At 55.5% G+C, this 19,378-nt stretch overlaps 1 protein-coding gene across 1 annotated transcript in view; it reads left to right on the top strand.

Annotated features, from left to right (window-relative positions):
- The first annotated feature begins 3,067 nt into the window (after positions 1 to 3,067).
- The window catches only part of RELL2 (RELT like 2), a 29,995-nt gene continuing 13,684 nt past the window's right edge, over positions 3,068 to 19,378 (top strand). The window contains exons 1-5 of the mRNA XM_024211801.1: positions 3,068 to 3,099; positions 9,321 to 9,535; positions 13,298 to 13,363; positions 13,447 to 13,513; positions 14,872 to 15,060. Of these exons, the coding sequence (XP_024067569.1) occupies positions 3,068 to 3,099; positions 9,321 to 9,535; positions 13,298 to 13,363; positions 13,447 to 13,513; positions 14,872 to 15,060 (569 nt within the window). The remainder of the gene's footprint in view (positions 3,100 to 9,320; positions 9,536 to 13,297; positions 13,364 to 13,446; positions 13,514 to 14,871; positions 15,061 to 19,378) is intronic.

Genomic DNA, 19,378 nt, shown 5'->3' with positions numbered 1-19,378 from the left:
CGCCACAAACTCACATAGCCCCTCCCCCCCCCGAACATGAAAACCACCTCCCAGACTGACCAGGGTGCCTAGTGACTGCAATGTGTGTGTGACCTGCTGCTGAACCTGCCCCCATGTCTGTACTCTGGTAAAGGTGACTGTCCTCTCCAATTACCAACCCCCTTTCCCTCCTTCAGACACAGTCTCCTCTAAAAGAACCTGACGGAAAAAGTAATTAACAGAAACGTATTTTTTATTAACAACTACACAGTTAGGGGATGACACTGGGACGGGGGTTTGGGTGAGGTGCTTTTGGAGTGAAGGAAAGGACTTATCAAAACTTTGGGAGTGAGAGCCGTCTGGTACTTGAGCAGTCTGCAGGGGTGGAGTGACTGTTTTCACGGCCCCTGCCGCCCCTCCTTCTTGGGACTTTGGGTGAGGGGGGGATGGGACTTTGTGGCGGGGGAGGGCAGTTAGAGATAGACTGCAGCGGGGCTCTGTCCTCCTGCCTCCGGTCCTGCAGAACATCTACAAGGCGCTGGAGCGTGTCCGTTTGCTCCCTCATTAGTCCAAGCAGCGTTTGAATCGCCTGCTTGTCTTCCTGCCACCACCTGTCCTCCCGTTCGCTGTGTGATCGCTGGTATTGCGACATGTTCTCCCTCCACTGGGTCTGCTGTGCCGCCTCGGCTCAGGAGCAGCCCATAAGTTTGGAGAACATCTCGTCCCGTGTCCTTCTCTTTCGGCGCCTAATCTGCGCCAGCCTCTGGGAGGGGGATGCTGGGGTAGGTCGGGAGACACTCGCAGCTGTGGGATGGGAAAAAGGGAGTGAATTCCTCACAAAGATACATTTTTGTGAACAATAAACATAGTCTTTCTCTGTGAACAAGACCATGCACAGCACCTATCACATGCGCACTCAGGACAAGGTCGAATTTTCGGCCTTCCCATTCAGTGCCTGGGGTCTTGGAGTACAGATCACAGAAGCGGGGCAGGACAGCGGAATTCGGGTAGCAGGCAGACATGGTAAGCCGTAGACTTTTGGCTGCTGAAAGCTTAATTTATAGCAGTGCCCTCCTTTCACGTTCAAAGCAATGCCCCTAGAATTGGCCAGTTCCTGCTGCCGGCAATCCAGACAGCATGAATTCTGCCCCTGTCCCACCCCCCTCGCGGCTGTCCCCGGGAAAGATCCTGTATGCTGCCCCTGTCCCGCCTCCATCGTGTGGCTGTAAACCGCCGGTCACACTTATGTAAAGGAACAGGCAATCAGTCCCAATACTAACATTCCCCTAATTTAAAGCAGGTCACCATGAGTGATATCACTCTGATGAGGATCTCGGACACAGAGAAAGACCGCATGCTGCGTGAATGCCAGCAAAAACCAGGGCCGTATGTGGCCATGCTGTGCGAGGCACTGATCCCGGAATACTTGCTGCTAGCCTGGCACGGAAAAGTTTCCTACCATGGAGGACGCAATAAGGCCGCTCTCCCCAGGAACCTAATGCAAAGGCTTTCAAATTACCTCCAGGAGAGCTTTGTGGAGATGTCCCAGGAGGATTTCTGCTCTATCCCCGGACATATTGACACAATTTTCCAGTAGCTGCACTGGCAAGGACTAAAAAGTAAAGCGCCTAGGGCAAAGTAATCATGAAAAACCCATTGTTAATATTCCATTCCTGTTCTGATCAAAATAAATGTTAACATGTTTAAAACACTTACGGACTGATCCTTCCCCTGATTCAGGGTCAGGGTTAACGCCTTGGGAGGGTTGGTAAGGGATCTCCGTGAGGGTGATGAAGAGATCCTGGCTGTCGGGGAAATCAGCGTTGTATGCGCTGTCGACTGCCTCATCCTCCTCATCTCCTTCCTCATCTTCCCCGTCCGCGAACATCTCCGAGGAAGCGGCCGTCGACAATACCCCATCGTCAGAGTCCACGGTCAGTGGCGGGGTAGTGGTGGCGGCCGCACCTAGAATGGAATGCAGTGCCTCGTAGAAACGGCATGTCTGGGGCTGGGATCCGGAGCGTCCGTTTGCCGCTTTGGTCTTCTGGTAGCCTTGTCTCAGGTTCTTGATTTTCACGCAGCACTGCGTTGCATCCCGGCTGTATCCTCTCTCCGTCATGGCTTTGGAGATCTTCTCGTAGATCTTCGCATTCCGTTTTTTCGATCGCAGCTCCGAAAGCACGGACTCATCGCCCCACACAGCGATCATATCCAAGACTTCCCGATCAGTCCATGCTGGGGCCCTCTTTCTATTCTGCGATTGCATGGTCACCTCTGCTGGAGAGCTCTGCATCGTTGCCAGTGTTGCTGAGCTCGCCACGATGTCCAAACAGGAAATGAGATTCAAACTGGCCAGACAGGAAAAGGAATTCAAATTTTCCCGGGGCTTTTCTTGTGTGGCTGGTCAGAGCATCCGAGCTCGGACTGCTGTCTAGAGCGTCAACAGAGTGGTGCACTGTGGGATAGCTCCCGGAGCTATTAGCGTCGAATTCCATCCACACCTACCCTAATTCGACATGGCCATGTCGACTTTAGCGCTACTCCCCTCGTCGGGGAGGAGTACAGAAATCGATTTAAAGAGACCTCTATGTCGAACTAAATAGCTTCGTTGTGTGGACGGGTGCAGGGTTAATTCGATTTAACGCTGCTAAATTCGACATAACCTCCTTGTGTAGACCAGGCCTAAGAAGTTGTTTTTATTAGGCTAGACACCAGGCAGTAATTTGTGAAATCTCTGCCATCAAAAGAGCACATTACTGCTGTCATAATCCTGCACACACACACACCCCATGAACATGCACACATGCAGGCGTGCACACATGCACTGACAGACACAATCTGGTGCTATTTGCTGTCATAAATATACCCGCTAGTGCAGATAAACTCATGTGTCTCCTCAACCCCCTCCCCACCCTACCCGCTGCAGGTACTGCCACCCTCTTGCTAACTAGTATTTGCAGCATTGTCCTTTCAAAATGTCTCTCTAGATGGAGAAGTGCTGCTGTGGAAGGACAGGGGCTGTAGACATGGAGGCGATCGCTATTGTTTCGGCGATGTTACACGGCGTACCTGCCTCCCCACCCCATAGATGTGTGCAGCCTGCAAATCCAGGCTCTCTCTTATATGCTCCTGCCAGCTGCTGCTGGCTTTGTCCTGGGGGGAGCTCCCTGACTCCCCACCCCCTGAACTTCAGTGGTTTTCTGGGTGTCCGAGAACAGGCAGGTGCCCCCTGGGAGTCGGGACAGACAGCAGAAGGCTGCTCAGAGGGACAGAAGCAGCCCGGAGCCTGTTTGGGTTGTTCCTTCCCGAGAAGGAGAAGGATGCTCCCGGCCGTAGCCAGCGGCAGGGATGCTGGGTTGCTAGGAGACAGGTGAAGAGAGAGGACCGATGTGCAGAGGCGGGAAGCTCAGGTACCTGCTGCCCTCTGGCAAACGCTGCCCAGGAATGGCAGGAGGGACAGTGGCGGCTGCGCCCGGGCTGCTGAGGCGGCCTGGAGCCCGAAAGCAGCCGGTTGCAGGTCGGGGATTCCGGGGCAGGCCCGGGGCGGGGAGCTGCGGCGGATGCTGAAGCCCAAGCAGAGCCCCGCCAGGCTGCGGGAGGCTCCGGGTCAGGCAGACGATGCTTGAGCTGCCGGCTCCCTTTGCTGCTCCCGAGCCCTGCCGGTGCTAACCCCACTCCCCGGGGCTGACAGTCCCCTCTGAGCCCCGCCGCTGTAAGTACCTGCCGCGGCCCGCGCTGGGAGCGCCAGGGCGGCTGCTGCAGGGCTGCGGGGCGGCGAAGGGGCCGAGGAGAGAGCGAGGCACAGCGAGCGCTGCTCTCCGAGCTGCAGAGCCTGAGCGCGGAACCGGTGCCCTTGGGGCCCCGCAGCTGCGGCCGGAAAGGGCAGCCGGAGCGGGGGGAACGAACCCGCCAGGAAAGCCGCAGCAGGGCCCCGAGGGAGAGACACACCTGGGAGGGCTGAGTGCGGGGCTGCTCGAGCCCGAGGGACGGAGCCTGCGGCTGCTCGGAGGGGGGATGGAGCGAGGCGTGCAGGGCTCGCGGTGTCCTTGGGAAACCCGCAGCAGCGCAGGGAGCGAGGAAATGCAGAGAGACTCGGACAGGTAAACAAAACAAGAGGCAGAGGCTCCCCGGGGTTCCTCTTACTCCTGCCCTTGTGTCTGACCTTTCCCAGAGCAGCCGCGAGGAGCGCTCCGTGTTCAGGAGACCCGTGGGGCATGGGGTGGGGGGAGGTTCCAGACTGAGGCTTCCACCCCTGGCCAGTTACTGATGCTGCTGAACCCTGAGAAATGCCAAGCTGCTTCTCAGGAGGGGACTCTGTACTGATGGTGGCACCAGCCAGAAGGAGAACTGAAAACCAAGTGGGAAAAAGGAAAGGCCGTCCCATCCCAGTACCTGTACAGCGAGGCGGTATGGCATGGCAGAGGGCAGTGTGCCAATAGCGGTATGGCGAGGCGTGATGGAATGGCAGAGCACAGTGTGTCGGTAGCAGTACAGCACGGGGGTACGGAATGGCAGAGGGCAGTTTGATGGTAGCAGTAAGGCGAGGAGGTATGGAATGGCAGAGGGCAGTGTACTGGAAGCGGTATGGCTAGGCAGTATGGAATGGTAGAGGGCAGTGTGCTGGTAGCAGTGCAGTGAGGTGGTATGGAATGACAGAGGGCAGTGTGGCGCTAGTGGTATGGTGAGGTGATATGGCGTGGCACAGGGCAGTGCACCGGTAGCAGTAGGGTGAGGCGGTATGGAACAACAGAGGGCAGTGTTCCAGTAACGGTACAGCGATATGGTGTGGAATGGCAGAGGGCAGTGCAGGTAGCGGTATAGCAAGGTGGTATGGCATGGGCGAGGGCAGTATGCCAGTAGCAGTTCAGCGGTACGGAAATGCAGAGGGCAGTGTGCTGGTAGCAGTATGGCGAGGCGGTATGGCATGGCAGAGGACAGTGTGCCAGTTGAGGTACAGCGAGGTGGTATGGCATGGGCGAGGGCAAGGTGGCGGTATGGCGTGTTGGTATGGAATGGCAGAGGGCAAGGTGCCGGTAGCAGTATGGCAATGCGTTATGGAATGGCAGAGGGCAGTGTGCCAGTAGCGGCACAGTGAGGCAGTATAGAATGACAGAGGGCAGTCCCAGTGGTTGTACGGTGAGGTGTTATGGAATGGCAGACGGCAGTGCCAATGGCTGTACGGCAAGGTGGTATGACATGGCAGAGGGCAGTGTGCCAGTAGTGGTACGATGAGGCTGTATTGAACGACAGAGGCCAGTGTGCCAGTAGCGGTATGGCATATCGGTATGGAATGGCAGAGGGCAATGTACCAGTAGTGGTATGGCAAGGCGGTATGGCGTGGTAGAGGGCATGTTGCCGGTAGTGGTAAGGTGAGGCTGTATGGAACGGAAGAAGGCAGTTTGCTAGTAGCTGTTTGGCGAGGCTGTATGGAATGGCAGACTGCATGGTGCCGGTAGCGGTATGGCAATGAGTTTTGGAATGGCAGAGGGCAGTTTGCCAGTAGCGGCATGGTGAGGTGGTATGGTATGACAGAGGGCAGTCCCGCTGTCTGTATGGTGAGGTGGTATGGCATGGCAGAGGGCAGTGTGCTGGTAGTGGTATGGCCAGGGCCGGCTCCAGTCACCAGCATTCCAAGCAGGTGCTTGGGGTGGCAATCTGCAAGGGGCGGCAGTCCGTGTGTTTTTGCCGCCCCAAGCAGCGCGCCGAATTGCCGGGGGCAGTCCATGTGCCATTAGGGCGGCACGCATGCGGGGGCGGCGGCAATTCAGCGGCAGCTTTTATGTTCAGCTGCCTGCGGCTGCAATTCAGCAGCTTCTGTCTTCCGGATGAAGACAGAAGCTGCCGCCGAATTGCCGCCACCGCGGAAACGCGCGTGCCGCCCTAACGGCACACGGACTGCCCCCGCCGTCCGTGATGGCAATTCGGCGCACTGCTTGGGGCGGCAAAAACAGTAGAGCCGGCCCTAGGTATGGTGAGGCGGTATATCATGGCAGAGGGCAGTGTGCCGGTAGCGGTATGGTGATTCGGTATGGAATGGCAGAGGGCAAGGTGCCAATAGCGGTACGGCAATGCATTATGGAATGGCAGAGGGCAGTGTGGCAGTAGCAGCACAGTGAGGTGGTATGTAATGACAGAGGGCAGTGCCAGTGGCTGTATGGCGAGGCGGTATGTAATGACAGAGGGCAGTGCCGGTGGCTGAATGGCGAGGCGGTATGGAATGGCAGAGGGCAGTGCCTGTGGCTGTACAACAAGGCTGTATGGTATGGCAGAAGGCAGTGTGCCAGTAGTGGTACGGTGAGGTGCCATGGAATGGCAGTGGGCAGTTTACTGGTAGAGGTACGGTGAGGCAGTATGGAATGGTAGAGGGCAGTGTTCCAGTAGTGGTACGGAAAGGCAGTATGGATCAGCAGAGGACAGTGTTCCAGTTACAGCATGGTGAGATGATGTGGAATGGCAGAGGGCAGTGCTGGTAGCGGTATGGCGAGGCGGTATGGCCTGGGCAAGGGCAGTATGGCAGTAGTGGTACGGCGAGGAGGTATGGCATGGCAGAGGGCAGTGTGCTGATAGTGGTACGGTGTGTCGGTATGGAATGGCAGAGGGTAATATGCCAATAGCGGTAAGGTGAGGCGGTATGGAATGGAAGAGGGCAGTTTGCCAGTTGCGGTACGGCTAGGCGGTATGGAATGGCAGAGGTCAGTGTGCCGGTAGCGGTACGGTGAGGCGGTATGGCACAGCAGAGGGGAGTGTGCCGGTAGTGGTACGGCAAGCCAGTATTGCACAGCAGAGGGCAGTGTACCAGTAGTGGTATGGCGAGGTGGTTTGGAATGGCAGAGGACAGTTTGCCCGTAGCTGTATGGCTAAGCGAGATGGCAGTTTGCCAATAGTGGTACGGCTAGGCAGTATGGAATGGCAGAGGGCAGTGTGCCAGGTGTGGTACGGTGAGGCGGTACCGCATTGGCAAGGGCAGTATGCCGGTAGTGGTACTGTGAGGTGGTATGGTATGACAGAGGGCAGGGTGGCGGTATGGCGAGTTGTTATGGAATGGCAGAGGGGAGTGTGTCAGTAGCGGTATAGCGACGCGGTATGGCATGGCAGAGGGGAGTGTGTCAGTAGCGGTATGGCAAGGCGGTAAGGCATGGCAGAGGGCAGTGTGCTGGTAGCGGTAAGGTGAGGCACTATGGAACAGAAGAGGGCGGTTTGCCAGTTGTGGTACGGCTAGGCAGTATGGAATGGCAGAGGGCAGCGTGCCGATAATGGTACGGTGGTATGGCATGGCAGAGGGGAGTGTGTCAGTAGCGGTACAGCAAGGCGGTATGGCATGGCAGAAGGCAGTGTGCTGCTAGGGGTATGGTGAGGCAGTATGGAATGGAAGAGGGCGGTTTGCCAGTTGAGGTACGGCTAGGCGGTATGGAATGGCAGAGGGCAGTGTGCCGGTAGTGGTATGGAGAGGTGGTACCACATTGGTGAGGGTAGGGTGGCGGTATGGCGAGTTGTTATGGAATGGCCGAGGGCAGTTTGGCAGTTGCGGTACAGCAAGGCGGTATGGAATGGCAGAGGGCAGTGTGCCAGTAGCAGTACAGAGACGTGCTACCTAAATGCAGAGGGCATTGTGCTGCTAGCGGTATGGTGAGGTGGTGTGGAATAGCGGAGGGCAGTGCCAGTTGTGGTACAGTGAAGTGATATGGCATGGCAGAGGTCAGTGTGCCAGTAGTGGTAGGGCAAGGTGGTATGGAATGGCAGAGGACAGTTTGCCCATAGCTGTATGGCTAAGTGGAATGGCATGGCAGATGGCAGTATGCCAGTAGTGGTATGGCGAGGCGGAATGGAATGGAAGAGGTCGTGGTACAGTGAGGTGGTATGGCATGACAGAGGGCAGGGTGGCGGTAGAGCAAGGTGCTATGGAATGGCAGAGGGCAGTATTCCAGTAGCGTAATGGGACGGTGGTATGGATCGGCAGATGGCAGTATTCCAGTAATGGTATGGTGAGGCAGTATGGCATGGCAGAGGGTAGTGCCAGTAGCGGCATGGTGAGGCAGTATGGAATGGCAGAGGGCAGTACTGGTGGCTGTACGGTGGGGCATTATGGAATGGCAGAAGGCAGTGTGCCGGTAGTAGTACGGCGAGGTACTATGGAATGACAGAGGGCGGTGTTCCGGTAGCGGTACAGGAAGGCAGTATGGATCAGCAGAGGGCAGTGTTCCAGTAACGGTATGGCAAGGCGGTGTGGCGTGGCAGAGGGTAGTGCTGGTAGCAGTATGGCGAGGTGGTATGGCACGGCAGAGGGCAGTGTTCCAGTAGTGGTACGGGAAGGCGGTATGGATCAGCAGAGGGCAGTGTTCCTGTAACGGTACGGTGAGGCGGTGTGGCATGGCAGAGGGTAGTGCCGGTAGCGGTATGGCGAGGAGGTATGGCACGGCAGAGGGGAGTGTGTTAGTAGTGGTATGGCGAGTCTGTATGGCATGGCAGAGGGGAGTGTGCCTGTAGTGGTACGGCTAGGCGGTATTGCATGGCAGAGGGCAGTGTGCTGGTAGTGGTATGGCGAGGCGGAATTGAATGGTAGAAGGGAGTGTGATGGTAGCAATACGGCGAGGTGGTATGGCATGGCAGGGAGCAGTATGCCCGTAGTGGTACGGTGAGGCAGTATGAAATGGCACGGGGGGTGTCTCAGTAGCGGTACAGCATGGCGGTATGGCGCAGCAGAGGGCAGTGTGTCGCCAGCGGTATGGCATGGCAGAGGGCAGTGTCTTGGTAGCGGTACCGTGCGGCAATATGGAATGGCAGAGGGCAGTTTGCCTGTAGATGTATGGCTAGGCAATATGGCAGTGTGCCGGTAGTGGTACGGAGAGAGGGACTGGAATGGCAGAGGGGAGTGTGCCGGTAGCAGTACGGCGAGTCAGTATGGAATGGCAGAGGGGAGTGTGCCTGTAATGGTATGGCGAGGCACTATGGCATGGCAGAGGGCAGTGTGCCGGTAGCGGTCTGGTGAGGTGGTATAGAATGGCAGAGGGCAGTGTGCCAGTAGTGGTATGGCGAGGCGGTATGGAATGGCAGAGGGCAGTGTGCCAGTAGCGGTATGGTGAGGTGGTATAGAATGGCAGAGGGCAGTGTGCCAGTAGCAGTATGGCAAGGTGGTATGGCATGGCAGAGGGCAGTGTGCTGGTAGTGGTATGCTGAGATGGAATGGCAGGGGGCAGTATGCCGGTAGCAGTACGGCGAGTCGGTATGGAATGGCAGAGGGCTGTGTACCGGTACCGGTACGGCGGAGTGGTATGGCATGGCAGAGGGGAGTATGCCAAGGGGTGAATGTCAGGGCTCTGAGTCGTCTTCCCTGCTTTCTCCTAGATCCCTATGTCGGAGCAGAACAGCACCAGTGATGGGGATGCGGATCCCCATCACAGCATGTCTATGCTCTTGCTACTTGTGCTGGTCTTCTTCATCATGGGACTTGTGGGGTTCCTGATCTGCCATGTCCTGAAGAAAAAGGGCTATCGCTGCCGGACCTTTCGCGATGAGCTAGACCTGGAGCACAAGGAGGTGCTGACGGAGCTGCAGGCCAGTGAGTAATGGGGCAGCAGGGTGTGGGAGGGGCTTTCAGCTGGACCCGTTCTGCATGTCTTGGCAGCCCCAGCTCACTGACAGACTGGAGTGTTGAACCTGGGGAGCCTATGGACGCCACTGGTGGGATAAGCTATACAGCGAGTGTGAGTGGGTCATAGTGCGTAAATGGCAGTTTAGTAAATGGCAAGAAGCATGTGCACCATACATGTCACATGAGTGGGAGGGGCCGGGGGAGCAGAAGAAGCAGCCAATATCAGGGTGGAAGATAAAGGGCCCTCATTTTAACATGTCACCAGTAGGGTAAGTTCAGCCCTGGTGTAACTGAGTACGAGTCCCACTGATTTAATCACGCCTGCTTTCGCTAAGGGCTGAATGTGTAATTTACACTCCTTTTCCACTCACACTGACTGCCAGATCGTGGCAGTTCCACTTAACGTTCACAGCAGCCGTGTAACTTACACCATCATTATGTCACCACTGACTTTGGCCCTGAGAGTAGAACTCTCTTTGACTGTGTCTGGCTCAGAGATACAGCAGTGACATGCCTGGGGGATTAACAGGGCCAAGATCACGAGGGAACGAAAAGCAGGGGTGCATTGCCTATGGGCCCGTCTCTGTTTGGCCATTCCAACCCTGCCACAGGAAAGGGAGAGCCACACACCTCCACTATCTTAACTGAGAGAGATCTCTCGGCATATCTGAGGCCACCAGCACTGGTAACAAATGAGTGCCTGCATCTAGAGCCTGCTGGGCGCTGGGTCAGGATGACAGCACAAGGTTGCTTTCATAATATAATCCCACACACACTTTGTAAAGGCAGAGCTGCTGCAGAGTGTGTTGCTCTGTAGCAGTGTTAATATCACAGATGGTTCTTAATGGAAGCTGGAAACTCGGTTAAGGTTCCAACACCTTGTTTCTGACTCACGTCCCCATCTATTTTTTAATCTACAAGCAGGATACCCTCATCAGCTGTATGTTTCTATAGCCTACATGTACCCTTCAGCCTAGATCATGAGAGGGGGCATTTCTACTATGGTTCAGGAGGCTGCCAAAGCTGTCTGTCTGTGAGATCTGGACCCCAGGCTGGAAAGGGTCCTCAGATCTGGCAGTGCAGACCTGAAGGCTGCTAGAGAGCCCTGCCCTGCTGCCCTGTACCAAGCAGGACTCAGACTGAGTGGGCAGAAGAGCACGTGAGGGAGCTACAAGGTGGCTTGCCATCCCCCTAGGTGACTTGGTGTGAGAGCTGAAGGAAGGGGATTTAGGGCAGAATCAGGTGCTGCCAAACAGGGCCCTACAGACAGCAGCTCGCGTCTCCAGCCATGGGGAGAGGAGTAGAAGTAAAACCCTGCTTGGTATATGAAGTGCTCTGGGTATGCTGCTGTGTATGTAGAGTGGGTGGGATAAAGTTGGATTTCTGGCTGGAATGTGAAAGATGGCGTCTCCCATCCCTATGAGCAGGGTGATCAGGTCAGGTGTAATAGGGCTGCTAGTACATTTCTGGGGCATGTAGTCTACTCTCTAGCCCCAAGTGGGACAGCAGCTGAGGGAGGGGATGGTCTCCAGATCGCAGGTGAGGGATAAATGCAAGATGATGCAGTCTCTGGCTGGGAGCAGGAGGGTGGGCTGGAGGGTGACTGAGCCTCTGGCCTGTCTGGGGGGAGCAGGTGCAGAGGGAGGGTAGGCATGACATTGGGGAAAGGTCCATCTTGCCAATGGGGAAGGGTGAGGGGGCAGCATTAAGTGGCTCTGGTTTGGAGGTGGAGGAGAGGATAGAGTTAAGGTTGGTTTGGAAGTATGGAAGTTTCACTGAAAATCTCCTGTATTAATTGTGTTTAGTCAGACACTGAGCCATTCTGTTAGTGCTGTTCTAAGGGGGGATGTATTATCAGCCAGAGCTCAGCCTTAGCCAGGATTGTTTGGTAATTTCCTTAGCTCAGACTGGCTGAGCAGCTCTTGCATAACTGCAGCGAGTCCTGCATTTCAGCAGTGGGTTTGGGAGAGCTGCGGGCTCAGACTGCACAGAGCATCTCTAGCTGGCAGTGCTTACACCTTCCATAGAGCACATGTGGCTCTCACCACCATCGAACCCCCTCCCCCAACTGCACTGGTGGACTTTCCAGGAAGCCCCAGACCCAGGTTTGAGTAGCTTGGCTTAATGGAAACATATCTGGGCTTCCCTGAAATCATTAGCTTTGTACGCTCAGCCACTAGAGGGCTCAATCCAAAGCCCATTGAAATCAGTAGGAGTCTCTCATTTGCTGGATCGGGACCAGAGATTGCAGCCGTGGGAAATGCTTCATTTCAGGCCTCCCTAAAGTTACAAGCTCTGCTGGCATAGTACTCAGGGGTCCGCACTTCATGATACAGCTCAGCTTTTAAATAACTAGAAAAGTTTTCACAGGGCTCAGAATCCAGGGCCCCTATGGGAACCACTGAGGAGGCCCCTCCTTGACATTTCGTTCTGCTCATTGCAAGCAGAACACGTGAGGCTCTGAGAGTGGCCAGGCAAACCTAGCACCCCTACATGAGCGTGGCCTTGGGAATGCATCCCAGGAAATGTTTGTGATGTCTGATGACAAATCGCTCAGGGGCGCTCGTTCAAACCAGGTCTTAAATCAAAATAAATCATATGGTGTATCATGGGAAACTGAACTAAAATTACAGAGCTAGGATTTTAAATGTTCTGGGGTTTCCCAGTCCTGCTGGCAGCCGAGGGGGTTCTGAGGGCCATGTGTGAGCAGCAGTCAATTCAGCAGCCAGTCAGCTACAGTAATGCAGGGGGAGCTGTGCCGCTGGTTTAGGGAGCAGCCTGCTTTGTCTCTGCTTTTTGGAGTTCCTGTGTGCTGTTGTTCTGAATTGTAAATAATAAAGTAGGGTTAGATTGCAACCACCTAGCAGGAGCATTAGTTTGTTTAGTTAACGTCTGTGTATGTGTGTGTGTGTGTGTACACTAGGAACATAACAACCCTTCCTCACTCTAGGTGGGGAAGATGGGGCAGGCTGGGCCCAAGGCCAAAGCATCTGACACCATGTTCCCCTTGACTTAAGGAAGAAGAAGTCCAGCTTCCTGTGCTGGGCTTCAGTGATGCCCTGCAGCTGCCTGCCCTGGTCCCCAGCACACTGAAAAGCCAGGAGCGAGATCGACAGTGAAGTGTGCATGTCGCAGGGGGGCTGGGTTCTGGGATTGTATCTGAAGTTGTTTCTCTTGGACGCTGTGACATTCCTGCCTTTTGAACTCCAGTGGGGTTAGGAGCCACTGCCACGGGGAGCCACTGTTCCCCATAGGATGAAATTAGAGATGAGTATTCCACCTCCATCTGCCTCCTTGGCCATAGGCATGAAGGCCCAGATCCTCAAAGATATTTAGACTGGGGGGGAGAGGGAGGGCTTAAGTACTTTTGAGGATCTGGGCTGAAGCTCCTACCACCACATGTCTTCTAAGAGGGGGATGTGAAGATTCTCTCCCCTGCTCCCTCCCCGCCGCAGAGGAGAATGAAGTACCAGAGCATCTAGTTCCTGGTGCTGCTAGGGGGTTCCTGTAGCATTGAGGCTGGAAGGTGGAAGAGAATGCCCAGACACGTGGGATGTCAGCCCCAGGGTACGGTGGCAGGGGAGCTCTGCTTTCAGGGCTCTCCATATGTAGCTGAGGAGCACTGGCCTTTACTCTGCTGTACTTCAGAGCTGGGGCTGGCTGTGGATGGTCTCCTCACCAGGTGACTGCCTGAATTCCTTCACCTGCTGCCACTTTCTCTCCTTCCAGACGAAGAGGAGGAGCTGAATGAGGACACAGTGGAGAAGATAGTGAGATGTATCATTCAGAATGAAGGTGGGTGTTTCCTGGCTCCAGCTCGGGGGGCTTTCCCAAGCACCTGGCTCCCTCACGCATTTTCTCTTTCTTCTCTTTGCCAGCAAATGTGGAGGCCCTGAAGGAGATGCTGGGGGATGGTGAAGGGGATGTGCCAGTGCCCATGCTCAGGTGAGGCATGCATCCACCATTCTGTGACTCTTGTAAGGTGTGCAGGAGTCGACTGGGTGCAGCATAGAAGCTTTTTCTGCTCTAGCAGCCCCTGCTGGCAGCCACTCCAGTGCTGTGGTGATCTGCCTCTTCTCATGCCTCGGCTCTCCAGCCAGGTTACAAGTAGCCCCACCCTCCTGTGTAGCAGGAAGTCCCATACCACAGAAGTCCAACGTCCTTACATCAGGTCTTTCGCCCCAATTCTGGGCCCCATGCTCCTTGCGTCCTCTTATCTCAGGTCTCTCAAAAGTCCTTATCCCCTTATATCATGGGGCTTCACACCACCTTCCCTGGTGACTGGCAGGGAACCCAGGCCTGCTCTGTACACTGGGTTCCAGTCCAGGGACCTATAACCAGCAGCCCAGATCTGCTCCATCAGCCTCTCAACGTTCACCCTTCTTTCAGGGCCAGGACTCACAAGCTCCTCCCCTGGAATCCACCAATAAATCCCAAACCAAAACCAACCTCTGCCCTCTACGAGCTTCACCTTTCATTCTTCTCCTTCCCTTGCACTGCTCCTCCACTAAACACCTCCCAGAGCTTTCTCCCCCAGACGCTGCCCTTTTACCAGGGTTCACCGCCACAGCCTGCTTCACCTTGCTGGCTGCTCCATGTCTCTCCTGGCCTCTTGCCAGACTTCTCCACTCAGGACAGGATCCCTGGGCCAATTCTCCCCCAGGCTTCCTTCTGGTCCCTGCCAGTCTCTGGTCTCTCTACTGCCAAGAGAGGGACTACAGAGTTTCTCTCTGAAGCCCCTTTCTGCCCCAGACTTCCTCTCTTTAAACTTAGCAGCCAGCTCCTCCCACCGAGAATCATCCTTAACTGAGCCTGGTGTCCCATCCTGGTGTAACCTGATGAGCTAATTGGCCTTTCCAGCTCCAGTTAACTCTTTCAGAGCCCATCACACAAAGATCTTAGGGATCAGCAGTGCCATGGGAGGCACTCCATTCTGAGGCCCTCTGAGTTCGCTCCAGCTCCTTGGCCAGTCCCACTCAGACTCAGTGCCTGACTGGAAAGTATCTTGCCATTGATGAGGATGAGGAGAGATTGAGGCCTTATGGCTCAGCCGTGGAGGAGCCAGATCCTCCAGTATATGGGGGCCTCATTTCTTTGACTCCATGTGGATGCTGCCCTGCCGGCAGGCTGGCGCATGCCTTCCCTGCCTCCGTCCTGTTACTCTCATGCTGTGAGATAAAGGGGCATTTCCTCAAGAGCTGCTGCCTCTCAGAGTACAATGACCTGAAGCCAGGCTGAAGCGAGGAATGGAGTCCCCCAGGTGAAAGGAACTGACTGTCTCTTTGTTTGGTCTCCTACTGCAGCCTTTGTCCACATCGTAACAGCCAGGATGGGGGCCTGCCACATCACCACACAGTGCACCTTGGCTCCACACAGGCACCATGCATTCACTGCAGCAAGAGGAAGAGGCCCCCACTGCACCGCCAAGGCAGATCCAAGGACGGCAAAGGCAAGATGCACCCTAGAGAGACCACGGTCTTCTCCGTGGGCAGGTACTTGGTGAGACTGACCACCACATGTCTGTCTGCACTGGTGCTGTAGCCAGGTTGGCCCTAGGTTCTGAAAGAGACAAGGAGGGTGAGGTAATATGTTTTATTGGACCAACTTCTGTTGGTGGAAGGTGTGTAGCTCGAAAGCTTGTTCCTTCAACCAACAGAAGCTGATCCAATAAAAGATGTTCCCTCCTGCACTGTGTCTCCACCACATTTCTGTCAGCCTTAGCAGACAGTTATTGTTTGTGACGCTCTCCTCAGGGAGCCCAGAACCGTAAGCCTCTGTGTTACTTCTCTGCCTTAGCAAGGGAGAGCTTTGCTGGTGCTTGAACTGTGTGTCAGCCCCCCGCCATGCCAGCCTGCCTTACCACCGGCTCCTCGCGACTCTGCCAGTCGAAGCCTCGCCTTGCAGTATCTGTCAACAAACCCCAGCTCCTGAGTTCCCCAGCAATGTCCCAAGCACTGGGCACTCACTGCCTGCAAAGAGACAGTACACCCCACTAGCCCGTTAGCCCAGCCGCGGACACCCACTTCATCTTAATCCACAGCACAGAGGCAGTTTATAGTAAAACTAAGAATAAGTTTATTAATAAAAAGCAGAGATTTAAGTGATACTAAGCAAGAGAAAAAGACAGGTCTGGTTACAAACAAAAAACAGTCTTTCTAGTGACTACAGCTTAACTTTAGCAAGCTATAATCTTTTCCTAAGCAGGTTTCTCATTTCCATCAAGCTGTCAGCATCGCCTGGCCCTGAGGCAGAAGGCTCCACCGTTCACAGGATCAGAGGGTTCTGACCCCTTTGTTCTCTAAGTCAGCGTGTCTCAAATTGGTACTCCAGGGGGTCCGCGGTCCCCGCTGATCAACTCCTCCCCGTTCTTCCCAGTGCCTCCTGCACACCGGGAAACAGCTGTTCTGTGGTGTGTAGGATGTGCTGGGAGGGAGGGGGAGGAGCGGGGATGGGGTGCACTCGGGGGATGGGTGCGATCAGGGAAGGGGGGGAAAGAGGCAGGGAAGAGGAGGGGCAGGGGAGGAGTGGGGGCGGGAAGAGACAGGGTGGGGCCTTGGGGGAAGGGGTGGAGTGGGGGCAGGACCTGGGGCTGAGTGGGGGGATTTTGGGGGTCCCCAAAAATTTTAAAATCAAAATGGGGGTCCTTGGGTTGCTAAAGTTTGAGAACTGCTGCTCTAAGTGATGGGTAACTAAGGGCTTCTCTCCACTGCTTTTTATCATCCACGAAACCTTTGCAATATATTCCTTCCAAGTGCACAGCGCAGACAGAGTGCTTCTCCCCCGCTGGCATGCAGACGCCATGCTGTCATCCTCATCCCCTGCCCAATTTGCTTTTCTGATTGGCTCAATCACTTTGTTTCCCTGAGCCATCAATGTATTTCCATTGCCCTTTGCTTGTAATCAAGCCATGCCACCAGGTAAATCTACCTCCCTTTCCCAAGGGCAGGCTTGTTTAGCAGCTGCCTCCAGGACATATTTTAAGAAGCTGTTTCCAGCCCACATACACAGCTCTTTATCTGCAGCCTGTCCATGCATCACACACTGAGCGCCGGCACCAGCAGGTCATGCGATTTTACACAATACCATAGGCGGTACTGTTTGGATACAAGGGTTTGTCCAGGGGCGGCAGGTTTGTATAATTTTTGGTGGTGTCCAGAATGGGTCCAAGTCCTGCCCCACCACACCTGCCTTGTAAGCCAATATATAATTTAAAAAATAATGTAAAAATGTGAGGGCTCTAGGGTGGGGCTGGTGATGAGGGGTTTGGGAGGGGCTCAGGCAGAGGGTTGGGGTGCAGGGGAGAGGGCTGTGGGGGTGGGGCTGGGGATGAGAGGTTCACGGTGCAGGAGAGGGATCAGGGCTGGGGCAGAGGGTTGGAGTGTAGGGGGGTGAGGGCTCTAGCTGGGGATGTGGGCTCTGGGATGGGGCAGGGCTGGGGATGAGGAGTTTGGGGTGGAGGCAGGCTGCCCCGGGGCTGGGGCCAAAGAGGAGGACTCCCCCCAGCCCTCTCCCCACTGGCAGCAGCGAGCTCCAGGGGAGAGGCCTCCCTTTCCCCCCCAGCAGCACACTCACCTCATGCCACTGTCACTGCACGTGCTCCTAGGGCCCCTCTCGGGTCCAGGAAGCCCCCACTTGTGGTGGGTGCCAGGGTAGGGGGGAGGGCTGCCATCATGTGTGCGCCTCCTCCCTTGCTGCTGCCCCTCACTGTAGCCTCACTGGGGGTGGGGAGTGGGGCTGCCCCTTGCGCAGCGTGGGGCAGGAGTCATGACTGTGGGCAGGGGAGCCCCCTGTGCTGGTGGAGGTTTCTGCCGGAAAAGGGAAGGGTCCGAGGCGGAAGGGCAGGGTCAGAGTCAGCCTGCCCTGGCACTAGTACCCTGCGGCAGCAGTTGATGCTGGGAGCCGGCAGAGCAGAGCGCAGCGCAGAGCTGCAGGGGGCAGCCGCCCGCTTGAGGCAGGGACATTCCGGGGCCCAGGGGAGGCACGTGGGGGCAGCAGGTGGGGGCCGGGGAGAGACCCAGCCCTGACCATTGGTGGAGCTGGGGCCCTGAATATCGCTGGAGCCTGGGCACCACGGGCCCATATAACTCACCACCTCTGGGTATGTCCTGTGGCAGTTGGAGTAAAGGGGTTCTTAGGGTTCACAGTGGAAAGGGAGAAAAGAGGGGTCCTGGGGAAAGTCTCTCTCCTGCCCCCTTACTCCTCCCCTCTTAGTTAATGCAGCCCAACAGGTTCCTGGCAACATGAGCATTAGGGGCCCCCTACTTTATGGCTCCACACCACAGCACTGTGTCTATGCAGAGAGAGGGGTGTCCATCCATGGCAACACTGGCCTCTTACATTAATATCAATTTGAGGAAAGAGAGAGGACAGGTTCTCACCCAAAGTCACCCCATGAGCCAGTAGCCGAGCAAGATCAGAGTCCAGGTCTCCTTGCTCTCAGGCAAGTGCCCCTACCCCTTGCCTCTTTACAATCCATATTGGCAGAGAGAGAGCTTCTCCTCTGCCCAGCGCCCAGTGACTACTTGCCTTCCATAAAAAGCCAAAGGGAAGCCGATCCCGGTGTCCTCTCCCCCTAGGGAAAGTAGGCAATTCCAACTTCCCTGGCTTGGCTCTGCTGGCTGAGTGATGCATGCTCGCCGATAGTCAGCACAGTGCCCTTTGCTCACAGGCCCAGTGACCCAGCAGCAGGTGACTTGTGCTCTCCTGATATGCAGGAGCAGGAGACCCCTGACACCACTGTTGGTGCCAGGGGTCTTCTGGGGTCGGGGGCGAAGGGACCTAAGGCAGGGCCTGAGGACAAGCTGCCAGCAGCCTCCATTGACTCTTGCAAAAGGTAGAGTGGAGCAGCACTAATAAATGGCTGAATGTGTCAAGGAAGGGCAATGCTGGGCCCCTCTTCCATCAGAGGCTGGCTAAGCCACACGGGGAAGCTCTATTCAAAGTTCATGGCTTGCAGGGCCACTGGGCACTGGGGAGGGGAGAAAGGTCTAATGCTCCATTTGCTAGAGGAAATGTCTTCTCTCCAGAAGCTGAGCCATACAGGGCAATGCACCATTTGGAAATCACGTGGGACTGTCCTATGCGTGTCAGTAGGAAAGTTAACTGGATGATCTTTATACCAACTGGTGTGAGGGATAAACAAATGGAGAGAGACACACGCCTTCTCCCTTGAGAGGGTATTCCCAACTGAAATGGTACCCTCTTTGGAGGATGATTTCAGGCTGGTCTCATCTTACACCAGGAGGTTAAAACGGGCGGCTGCTGTCTGTCAGCCTCTCAGAGCTTTGTGTCCAGCTAGCAGGACAAATATGACAGCATCAGCCATTCTGCAAAGCATGAAGGGAAATGTGTACAAAGAGGAGGATCAGGGTTAGGGAGGGCAGCATGTCCAAGGGGCAGGAGCAAGGAAATCGGGGTCAGGAGGAGCATGGCTAAGGGGCAGGAGCAAGGTGTGGGGGGTTCAGGATGTGCATAATGAAGGTGTTTGCATGAAGAGGGTCAGAGGTCAGTTGTCAGCATGCTGAAGTGGTGTGGAGGGTCTGAGGTCCAACATCAGATGGCCTGTGGAAGTCAGAGGTCATTACTGACATCTGAAGGGGTTGGTTTGATGGGGTCAGACGTGAGTACCAGCATGAAGAAGAGTCAGAATGAGAGTTCAGGATTCAATTACAGTATGTTGAAAGAAAATATAAAAAGAGCTAGGGGTCAGAGACTGGAGGGGGCGCCGGCACAGCGATAGGATGGGAATGAGGGGTCCAAGGCTGGAGGGCGGCACCACGATGGAGATAGGATGGTGTGGTGGTGTGTGCA

The sequence above is a fragment of the Terrapene carolina genome, unplaced genomic scaffold, assembly GCF_002925995.2.
Source record: "Terrapene carolina triunguis isolate 2854851 unplaced genomic scaffold, T_m_triunguis-2.0 Scaffold838, whole genome shotgun sequence".
NCBI lineage: Eukaryota > Metazoa > Chordata > Testudines > Emydidae > Terrapene > Terrapene triunguis.
This window is presented reverse-complemented; position numbering and strand designations above follow the sequence as displayed.